The 11,302-nt window shown below is 38.3% G+C and overlaps 2 protein-coding genes across 5 annotated transcripts in view; both read right to left on the bottom strand.

Annotated features, from left to right (window-relative positions):
• Window positions 1-3,528, bottom strand: part of mphosph9 (M-phase phosphoprotein 9) — a 22,953-nt gene extending 19,425 nt beyond the window's left edge. For all 3 annotated transcript variants that reach the window (XM_032539147.1, XM_032539149.1, XM_032539148.1), the window contains exons 1-3: window positions 3,412-3,528; window positions 1,093-1,364; window positions 231-378 (exon numbers count right to left, since the gene is read on the bottom strand). In XM_032539147.1, coding sequence (XP_032395038.1) covers window positions 231-378; window positions 1,093-1,328 — 384 coding nt within the window. In that variant the 5' untranslated portion in view covers window positions 1,329-1,364; window positions 3,412-3,528. The remainder of the gene's footprint in view (window positions 1-230; window positions 379-1,092; window positions 1,365-3,411) is intronic.
• A 1,371-nt stretch (window positions 3,529-4,899) lies between these two features.
• cdk2ap1 (cyclin dependent kinase 2 associated protein 1) lies at window positions 4,900-11,263 on the bottom strand. 2 transcript variants are annotated; one of them, XM_032539210.1, is made up of 4 exons: window positions 11,008-11,263; window positions 8,149-8,249; window positions 6,207-6,333; window positions 4,900-5,472 (listed from the first exon to the last, which is right to left on the bottom strand). In XM_032539210.1, exons 1-4 carry the CDS (start codon window positions 11,033-11,035, stop codon window positions 5,405-5,407), a joined length of 324 nt encoding a protein of 107 aa, XP_032395101.1. In that variant the 5' UTR covers window positions 11,036-11,263; the 3' UTR covers window positions 4,900-5,404. The 2 variants fall into 2 exon arrangements, with proteins under 2 accessions (XP_032395101.1, XP_032395100.1); XM_032539209.1 differs by lacking the exon at window positions 11,008-11,263 and adding an exon at window positions 10,361-10,618.
• Between the last annotated feature and the right edge of the window lie 39 nt (window positions 11,264-11,302).

Below are 11,302 nucleotides of genomic sequence, written 5' to 3'. Positions count from 1 at the left end.
TGTGTGTGTGTGTGTGTGTGTGTGTGTGTGTCTGTCAGGTGTGATCTGCACAAAACAATAAAAGTGACAGCTCAGAAATGAGGCTGCCAGCTGCCAAAAGCAGGGCTAAAGAACAACTGCCACATCTGCTAACCCCAACTTAACATTCAACGTCATCAGCGTACATTTACAATTTAATTTCCACATTCTACAATAACTTCTGCCTTTCAGGCTCTGTGGTATTTTCCCACCTCACAGTCCTTCCAGATCTCAGGGTCGGTCTCTCCGCTGCTCTGGATCTCCTGCACCAAAACCCTGAGGGTCTCAAGGGAGCTTGGGTTGATGAATGGGAGGCTCTTCCCTTGTTCAAATGCTTCATCTGTGCTCAGACAAATACTCCTGCAATAAAATCCCATACTATTACATACTGTACCTAAGTGTTGAAGTATACTGTATGTGTATACACGGTTCTCCAGCCAGGATAAAACATCAGAAATAAACAATATTTGCATTAGAGCTGCAAAGATTAATCAATTAGATGTTGTCAACTATTTACTTGATTACCAACTATTTTGAGTCTATTTTTATTAAAAAGAATGGAAAATCCTCCAATTCCAGCTTGTTAAATGTGAATATTTCCTGGTTTCTTAACTCCTCTGTGACAGTAAACTGAATATATTTGAGATGTAGACAAAACAAGACATTTGAGGACGTCATCTTGGGCTTTTTGGGAAAAAACTGACATTGTTTACAATCTTCTCAGCCTACATTTTATATATATATGATTATTATTTCTACACCTAAACAAGATCAAACATACCGCGTCCCATCCCATGATTCTTTAGATGTGACAAATTGACTATTAAATTGAATCTATTATCTGTTAAGTTCAGGGAAATTCAGAAACTGCCCCGCTCATCCTCTGCCTGGTTACCTTGGAGGAAAGGGCGTCAAATTACAGGAAATAGATTCAAATCTTCACGTCTGCATTTGCAATCATTTATGTGTAAGAAAATTTAAATTATCTTCTAATAAAAAGATGAATCTACTGGCCACTGTTTAATATTTTATGTCTGCAGTCTTTTTATTTCCCGTAAGCCGTTCTTACTGCACCTGATCTTGTTGCATGCTGGTGTGATGTCCATGGGCCTGCTCTCCACAGTGCCTCCTGTTGTTTGGGAGGTTGTGTGTCTGCCCTCTGAGACCGCCAGCCCCGAGGCTGACGTCCCCTCAGAGGACACCAGAGAGGCCTCACTCTCCTTACCCCCATCCCCGTCAGCACTGACATGGCAATGGCTCAAAGCCCCCGAGCTGGACACATCCTCAGAGATACTGTCATCTGTGGACATGTTTATGGGCCCGTGCAGAGGGGGTCAGTCTGACAGCTGGAAACCAAGAGAGAGGTAAATAGAGGCAGTCAGACATGTGGAAATATGATATTCAAGCCAACAGCAGGCAGTAATCGATTATTCGATCGACAAGAAAATACATTTTCTATGTTTATATTTAACTATGTGGATATGCAATTCATGCACAATGGCAGAACATGCTTTTTCAGCCTGTAAATTATTGAATTTCCTGGTTTTTTTCCAGTTTTAAATCATATTAAACTGAATATTTTCCAATAGTTTCCACTTACAAACCAAGACATTTAAAGACATCACCTTGGACTCTGATGAACTGGGATGGAAATGTTTGACTACTTTCCACACTGTTACTAGATTAACCTAAAATTGCTTTCAAAAACGCTACTGTTGCCGTTCTGATCAGCTGCTTCCTTCTGAACCATCCAGACCCCTCAGGTCGTGTGGGCCAGGTCTGCTTTCTGTCCCCAGAGTCAGAATAATCCTGGAGAAGCAGCGTTCAGTTTTTACGCGCAACATATCTGGAACAGCTCCCAGTAAACTGCAGGTCCGCTGAAACTTTCAGTTCTTTTAAAGACTTTTTGATGTTGACATTTTTAAGTAATTATTCATTTGTTACACTGCACTGTAACTTTTATACTTGTATTTCATTCCTTGCTTATTATATTTTAGCTGCTTTTATTAGAGCCTGACCGATAAAGCTGATACCGATACAAATATTTGGTTATTTGAAAATCCGATTTTCCACAATGCAGCAAAGGGCAGTAGGTTGGAGTCAAACCCGCGGCCACTGCATTGAGGAGTAAACCTCTATGTATGGGTGCCCGCTCTACAAGGTGAGCAAACCAGGCGGCAACCTTTCTGCGTCTGTTTAGCCATGGGGGCTCTCAGGCTTAACCTGTTAACCTGAACTGAACATGAAAACGTATCTATGCAGGAAATAATAAAATGAAAATGAGATACAGACGTGTGTGTACATCTACTCTATTCATAATATACACTGTTTATTCTACAATCTATTAATTCTGTATTTTATTTTATATTTTTTGCACTTATAGTTACTTAGATACTAAATTGCATTCCTGTACTTTGGGCAATAACAATAAAGCTAAATGTACTCTGACTGTCTAAAAACACATCTGTGTATTGCACAGCTATTGTAGCTGAGATTGAGCATCCAATCCATGTAATATTTCTAACTTTTGCTACATCTGCTGCCTGTCATAATTAAAATGTTATGCCTAGAGGTCTGAAAACATGCAGAAGGTAAGTGTGGTGTTTTTCAAAGTGTAGCATAGAGCATGTCGTATTTATTGTTGCTAAAATATGACTTATTACAGTCGACCAGACCTGGCAGACGACCTAGACCTAGCAGCTTCAGAAGCCAGAATAAATTAGGTTTCAATGCAGCCTCAGGCATTTTGGCCTTGCAGTTCTTCAGCTATAAGCTTTTTCATATCAAACGAAAAATTAAATCAATCAAACAAAGAGAGGTGGATTTCAACAGGTTAACAAAATATAAACATTAACACAAATACTCAACTTAGTGTCTAAATGTTTTGCATTAGCATCTATCGTCTCTAGCTGTCATAACCTGTGTTTCCTGTGTGTGACAGCTTGTCTTCACTGGCCATATATGATTAAATAGCTAACGTTACCACCACAACATTAGCAATCAGCACAATCAACTACACACAGACACACAGCTATTATTAGCCATGCAGCGGTTTGAACAATTAAAAAAAAAAGCCAGCTACATTAGCTTCTTTAGCTACGGTGACAGCCAGCCAGCCCAACGGAAACGGCATCTTCTTGAAGTTGCCTGTCAACTCCCCCTTGTCGGTTAGGCTAGCTAGCTAGCACGATAGCTACAACTACCTAACTGACAAGCAATTGGTTAGCTAGCTAGCTAGCTTAGTTGAGCTAAGTTGGTCTATTACAGGCTTGTAAGCAAAGCGTAGATAAGATGGGCAGCGCGGGTGAAATTATAACACACATAAACCGAAAGATAAACACTGGTTTATAGAAGAAAGAATAGTAGTATAATAGTAAAATATAGTTAACGTACCCGTTGACTTGTATCATCGTTTCATCCATAATTCTGTGTAGGTAGCTAGTCAAGTTGGTTAGCTGGTTGCTGGTTGGCTACTGCACTGCAGTGATCTCTAGCTGCTGTAACGTTCACAGCCCTGCGTCGCTATTGGTCAAACTGTGGTTAAAAATACAACGCCGTGATTGGTTGACACGATCATTCTGTGTTTCTATTGGCTGTTCACAAGGAAGAGCGATGTACACATCTGTCGGGACCTTTCTTTAACTGTCTATGGTTGGGACCATAGACGGTTGGTTGGGACAAAACCTACAGACTAAATACTGAAATACCTTTAAGGTTCAGGGTACTTTAGATGAGTAGTTCAATTGTATGTCTCTTTATACTTACACTCTACTACATCAGAGAGCATTATGGTACTTTTTCCTGATACATTTAATTACTAGTTACTTTACAGATTTAGATGAATAATACAAAATAAACAACACATAAAATGTATTATTAGGATTGGGCTAACCGAGCAGTATTTAAAATAATTCTTATTAGCTCTAACTTTACCAGCTGCAACACTGAAGTGGTGAACACATATACATTATACACTATACATTATTGATTATAATCCGGTAATGCATATATTATATAAAATGGGCCTTATTCTAAAATGAAAAAAAAAACTTTTACTTTTTGATGCCAATACTTTTGTATTTTTACTTTGAATGCAGGACTTTTTAAAAGTATTTTTACACAGTAGAATTGCTACTTTTATTTGGGTAAACTGTACGTTAACACCAAAACTTTCCCTTTGCTTTCCAGTTTCAACATGAAATGTAATTATATACAAATTTATATAGCACTTTTATCCAAAAAGTCTTCCCAATTTGCCAGTTGCATCTTACTTGTTTACTCATTTACAAACACCAGTGGCAGCAAACTACGATACGAGATGTTGGCCCGAACATTTGGAAATATTTGGGGTTCAGTAGCAGGTAGGGATGAAACAATGCACCCTTAATCGGTTAAATGTCTTAAAATTACAACCAGTCTAGATAAAAAATATGAATCACCATATCATTTATACTAAAGGTCATGATCTACTTTGATTTCACTTGATATAATTCAATATTTTTCACTCACTTTTCTGCAGCTTATTCTGTAAAAAATAAATATAAAAACAGTGACAAAATCGTATCATGGACTTAAAATCAATAATCAAATTGTGAGTTTAGTGCATTGTTACATCCATAGGAGCATCCCCCGTAAAAAAGTTAATCACATGAACCAGAGATCAATGAGAACTATCCATGCAGCTTTCCTCACTTCCTTGTTTTTACCTAACTCTGAGGAAGAATTTTGGGAAGACGACAGAAATATGTTCATCAAAACTGGAAGACAATTGTCTAAAATGCGCTGAATCAAACAATGACAACTATATTGAAAATACAATTTATTACACTGAGTAATAAATACATACAAAGATGCAAGTAACAGCATTTTCCTTTTTTTTTTTAATACCAAAACCAACCTCAACACGAATGAACCGATGCATTTGGCACATTTCTGCCCCTCACTCACTCAGTCATGTGTTTCATTAGGGTCTGAAAAACAGACCAAAATACTATCAAAAACAAGCCTTGTCCATCTACCCCCTGTACAAGTCATGCACTGTCTACAATTAAGCCCCAGGCCTGGTCGCATGCATAAATCAAAAATTATTGTTTTTTTTAAATATGAAGTCAAAACTAAGATCCCAAAAGTGGGGCATAAAAACACATGACATCCTTTCATATGAATTCCTGTAACCCACGCATGATTTAAATGATCCTCCAGAACCCTCAGGAGTCATGAATTGTGTTATTGTAATTTTTTTTTTTTTGTCTCTCTAGGAGCTTGCTTTTCCATCCTTTTGTTCATTTAGTTCCTCTTCTCGAAGGAAATGCCATGCAAGTTGTTGTTTTTTCTCGTGAGTAGCACACTGTTAGTTCTTCTTGCACGGAGGAACGTGTGTCCGTGGCTAGGACCTCGCGTTTCTCTCGGTCTCGGCCAAGCATTCACGCACCAACCCTCTGGCGTGGATTATTCCTTTGAAGAAAGACAAGTACAATTTTGATGAACAAATGTTGCTAAACTGTATGTTTTGCTCTTGAATTGTTGTGCATTTCCAGGGGTGGTGTCCAAGTATTCAGATCCTTTAGTTAAGTAAAAGTATAACTACCACACTGTGAAAAAACTCCACTACAAGCTACAGTCCTGCTACCTTACTTCATGTTAAAGTGTCAGTGTTTTCCTCTTCTATCGGATGTTTCTGGAGTAATATTCCTGCTGCATTGATATTTATGTTGCATTTTACTGCTGTAGATGTTTAAGGTTGTGCTCATTTTAACTCCTTTTATATACGGTTGGGTAGTTTCATCAACAGCAATGTGTCATTATCTATTAAATCCATTTTTAATGGTGTCAGAAAAACAGCCGTTTCCAGCTTTGTGACGATGCATTTTCCAGCTGATCCAAGACTTTATTTAGCTTAAGAAGGAGGAGAATTTTCTCAACACATAAAGGAAGACTTCATCCTTCAGTTTATCACAAACATCCAACATCAACACATCTGGAGATACGTGGTTTTCACTGGACAGGAAAGGGATGGAAAAGTCATCTGAAAAGTAACTTTCAGACAAATGTAGTGGAGTAAAAAGTAAAATATTTACCTTAGAGATGTAATGGATTAAAAAGTTTAAAGTAGCATAACTTAAATACACAAGTAAAGTACAAGTACCACAAATGTGTACTTAATATGTGTTAAGAATATCAAGAGTTACCTCTTTTCAGTCTCTCCATTGCACTCTTACTTCCAGCATATGTGGGCCGGATCTCTTTTCCGAGCTCTTCGATGATGGCCAGCAGCTCTGCATATTTGTTCTGAGGCACTTGGCTGCCGCTGGAGCCCTGACGTTAGCAAACAGACACAAGAGGAGCCCGGTTCAGCACGTTCACATTGTTTTTGATACGCGGAAGGACTAAGGTAGAAAGGAGTGATCCTTTTAATTGGTTCCACAAATTGCAAGAACACACAAATGGGGAATGTAAAACTTAAGGCATTGCAATATTTTTGTGAATATCCTTACAATTAACCAGTGATTATTCTTACAATATTCCTGTTATAAAGGACAGGAACATGTCCCTACAATAGGAACTATTCTGGAATAGAAACTGATTAACATTTTACCTCTCATGACCAGCTAACTAGTCATGTGGAGTACTGCCCAGCCTATAAAAACAGTTGTGTAATGCCTTCTGTGCTTCGACTGACCATTATCTTTTTATTTTGTCTCATACAAGCGTAAGAGGCGATCATATATCTGATTAACTACATATCTGACTCCGAACTTATGTATTTTTTAGCAGCTTGAATCTTTCAGTTTCTTCTTTCATTACACATGTTTCATATGTTGTTGTAATGTGCCAACTCTAACTTTTCAAGTGTTTTTTTTCTGATTTCCAGCTACACAAACTGGTCCAACGGTCTCTGTCCCAGGCTGTTGTTTTTCGGCCTTGGGAGGGAGTAAAATCTCCCTTTGATTTGAGCAGTTTCATAAGAAAGTGATTCTCTACTTCATTTGTTCTTTCTTCCAGACCTTGTGCTGTGATGTACTGAACCTTACTTGCAAGAAATTAACCCCTTAAAAGACGTCGTTGACTGAAGCGTCCAGACGACGCGCACCACTCTATTTTTTTCACCGTGGCGCGTCAAAGCGGAAACAGGAAGCCCTAACGAGATCGAGGGTAACCTGTTGCCAGGACTCTCAGAGTGACTGCGGATCTCTCTTGTAAACTTACTGGGTTAAAGGAACATGTCAACTTATTGGGACTTTAGCCTAGTCATCGTATCCCCAGAGTCGATACATACACTTCTCATCTCTGTGTGTGCTGTAACTCTGTCTGACGCCCCCAGCGTTAGCTTAGCCTAGCACAGATCCTGCAGGTAACTGGTTCCAACTAGCTACTGCTCCCAATAAGTGACAAAATATGTTCCTATTTACATGTTGTGATTTGTATAGTCACAGGGTGTCCAAATAACAAGGTCACATGAGACACAGCCATCACACTCTCTGCTCGGGGCTTCTCAGGTGCTGCAAGCATATCACTCCACTCAAGTGGCAGAAGTAGCAGTGCTTCGCCTTTCTGAGAATGTAGTTCCCAGTAAGTATAGGGTTAGAAGATGGCTGTGTCTCACGTGACCTTGTTATTTGGACACCCTGTGACTATACAAATCACATGCAAATAGGAACATGTTGGCGTTATTTTTGGTACTTGTTGGGAGCAGTATCTAGTTGGAACCAGTTACCTGCAGGATCTGTGCTAGGCTAAGCTAACGCCGTGGGCGTCAGACAGAGTTACAGTACTCATGGAGATGAGAAGGGTATCTATGGACTTGTCTAACTCTGGGGCATAAGGTGAATAAGCTAAAGTCCCAATGAGTTGGCGTGTTCCTTTAAGTTGACTTCTGTTATGGTGACGAAAGGCTTGATCCGACCAAGTTGTCCCAGGTCATCCAATCAAATTAAAGCATTGACGTCAATGCGGCAAACGTTACGGCGCTCTCATGACGTCACATTTGTGTAAACGCCTTAAGAATCTCCCTCCCCCCCCCCCCCCCACACACACACACACACACACACAAACAACACATCCAGTTAAATAGGACAAAGTAAAGATAAAAAATGTCTGTACTGATCAGATGAACAGTTTAACTGCAGTTACCTGTGAGAATCCCAGAGATGGAGGGCCATAGTCGCTCAGGAGGGGCCTGTAGGACTGCAACGTGGCCAGGTTAGCTGCTGAGGGAGACTGGAGGCTTCCAACTGTTCACAAAATTAAAAAAAAAATTTAAAAAATTAAAAAGATTTTTTTTTTTTTATTAAAAAATTAAAAATTAGTTGACATCAGTGAAGACTTGCAGCACAAAAAAACTGTCACATAAACAGTATGTCAATGCTTTTTGTTGCAGAATTTAAGGAAATAGTAGAAAAGTACCATTACAATTGCCCAAAACCTGTTTTGTCCGACTAACAGTCCAAATCCCAAAGATTTTGAATTTATAATTCAAGAGTTAAAAAAAAAAAAAAATCTCACATTTGAGAAGCTGCAACATATTCACTTGATAAATGAATCAAATGAGTAACTGATTATCAAATAAGATGCAGATTTATTTTCTTTCAGTCAACAAGTTGAATAACCTTTGCGGCTGTAATCTATTTATTTAAAGTTTATTTAGTTAAAATGGGCTGATTTAGTCTTAAAAAAATAAAAATAATAATAATAATAATAGCTTTTATTTATATAGCTATGTTGGATTGATCCTTAGAAATACTGAAGACTAAACTTACCCCAAATTTCAAGAAAAAAAAAACACTGGATCAAGGCAGTGTTGGAAGTAGTATATTTACTGTATTTTACTAAGTATTTTACTTAAGTACAGTTCTTTGTTACTTATACTTTCTACTTCTACACCACTAATTTCAAAGTATTTTTTACTCCGCTTTATTCATTAAGTACCATGTAGTTACTCTGCAGAGTAAGCCTAATTACATAAGTAAGAATTTAAATGCAGTTTTACTTGTAACTAAGTATTTTTAAATTGTAGGTTTTTTTACTTTTACGTACAAAAAACAAGCCTGAATACTTAATCCCACCCCTGATAGTGAGAAATCTTTTTAATTTTCTTGATAATACTTACATACCTGACTTGAACAAGATTATGAATTCAGGAGTTTTACTTGTAACAGAGTATTTTAAATGGAGGTTTTACTCTTTCTACATAAATAAAAAAAGGCACCACCACTGAAAGTGACTACTGCTAGGTTTCTTCATAATACTTACAAACAGATTTACTTCAACAACATTATGAATGCAGCAGTTTTACTTGTAACAAAGTATTTTAATATAGTAAAGTATAGTTTTTTCTCTTTCTACTAAAAGATGTTTTTTTTACATAATTCCAACTTGATTTACTTCAACAACATTATGAAAGCAGCAGTTTTACTTGTAACAAAGTATTTTAAATTGAGTTTTCTCTACTTCTACTAAAATATGTTTGTTTTTTTACATAATTCCCACTTGATTTACTTCAACAACATCACGAAAGCAGCAGTTTTACTTCTTACAAAGTATTTTAGTATAGTATAGTAAAAGTATAGTAAATTTAGTTTTTTCTCTTTCTACTAAAATATGTTTTTTTACATAATTCCCACTTGATTAACAAAGTATTTTAATATAGTATAGTAAAGTATAGTTTTTTCTATTTCTACTAAAAGATGTTTTTTTTTTTTTTTTTTTTTTTTTTCAACTTGATTTACTTCAACAACATCACGAATGCATCAGTTTTACTGTACAGAGCATTAATAAAAAAAAAAAAAAAAATCTATTTCTACTAAAAGATGCTTTTTTCCACGACTCCCCCGCTGAATCTAGGCCGGTTTTGTCCTCCACCCTCGCCGCTCCCCTGCTGCTTTGCTCGGCTGTAATATTCAGCCTCCGACGCGAGATGTCCTCGAAGAGTCATAAAAGATTTCGGAGGCATATCAATCAGCAGCTCCGACCGAGGAGCATCATGGAGGAAACGGAACAAGGCTGGCTCAAGAAGACACAAGTGATACATTTTTGTCACCGTGTAACGGCTCCCAACCGCCGGGACCAGGACCCCGGACGACGGTTGATCCCGTTTACGGAACCGTCGCCTTCTCGTTTCACGTCCCAACCGTCGTCCTCCGCCGACCGATATCACGGATGGCGCTCTTTTACATTAGTAATAATGGCGGATATGAATTAGCCTAGCTCCCAGGATCTGACCCTATATATATAACTGGACAAAAACTACAGACACGGTCTTTCTCCAGGTATTCTCCGAGACCCCGAATTTAACACTCGATTTAACGGACGGATACTTTGATTTTCCGCCATTTTTTCTCCTTACCCTGGTTCCCAGAAGTTCCCGGAATGTGCTGATGGACATTGGGTTTATAAGACATTCCCAAAGACATTGTAAATTAAAGAAATAAAAATGACCCGAAATTCAGTGAAGCGTCTGTCTCTCACTTTTTGTTTACAACAGCGGCACCGGCAAATATGGCCGTCACTTTATATTGACACCCACTATGGTTTCTAACACGGCTACTATCCATTGCGGGTTATCAAGAAAAAACAGTTAAAACCCGATTTCAACGATAAAACGACGGAATTCGCACGCGGTTTCACACACACACACACACACACGCACACACACACATTTAACATTAACTTAGCATCAATCGGACAGTCTACTTTGAACTACACTTTTAAAACCCCTTTTTTTATTTTTTTTTAAAGATGTTTAAGAAGTGAACATGTAAAGTGGGTTTCGACTTTTTTCCTTTACATTGTAAAGTCTTCGTTTACATTGTTACACCACATTAAAAGGAAAAACACTTAGGTTTAAAAAAGTCAGATAACGAAGTTTGGGTTTGTGTGTTTAATTTAAGGTTAAAATGTAACGTTAATCCAGATGAGTTAGATGCTTTTGTTTCGTCAACATAGGAACACTTTTCCACTGAAAAGAGAAGAAAGGAGCTGGTTTGCAGATACCTGTCTTTGTCTGTGGGGGCGCATCCATTGTTTGGTCTGGAGAGCTTTTACCTTAACTCGCATTAAATGAACTGGCATTAAAGCTCATAAAGAATCCGCTGTTATTTTGGAGGCACGTGGCTGTGTATCTGCTCTTCTTCCATTCAAATAAGCAGCAGTTCAACCATCACTGTGTCCCGTGTGGCTCTCCTGAGCGCGTGGTGGAACACACGAGCACAGTGTGGCCCAATCCTTGCTCAGTGTCCTGACCTGCGACCCCCAGGGAAGCAGTGGGGTCCCGGTCCCGGTCCCCCCC

The sequence above is a fragment of the Etheostoma spectabile genome, chromosome 16 (genome assembly GCF_008692095.1).
Source record: "Etheostoma spectabile isolate EspeVRDwgs_2016 chromosome 16, UIUC_Espe_1.0, whole genome shotgun sequence".
NCBI lineage: Eukaryota > Metazoa > Chordata > Actinopteri > Perciformes > Percidae > Etheostoma > Etheostoma spectabile.
Note: the sequence above shows the minus strand (reverse complement) of the source record. Positions and strands in the feature narration are given on the sequence as shown.

Bases quoted from the DNA above. Each gene is read 5' to 3' on its own strand.
- cdk2ap1 (XM_032539209.1), bottom strand. From the start codon at position 10,427: ATGTCTTTGGGAATGTCTTATAAACCCAATGTCCATCAGCACATTCCG. The intron at 6,334-8,148 runs GTAACTGCAGTT...TGCTAACGTCAG, and splicing joins CATCTCTGGGATTCTCACAG to GGCTCCAGCGGCAGCCAAGT. The intron at 5,473-6,206 runs GTAACTCTTGAT...CTTTCTTCAAAG, and splicing joins AATGGAGAGACTGAAAAGAG to GAATAATCCACGCCAGAGGG.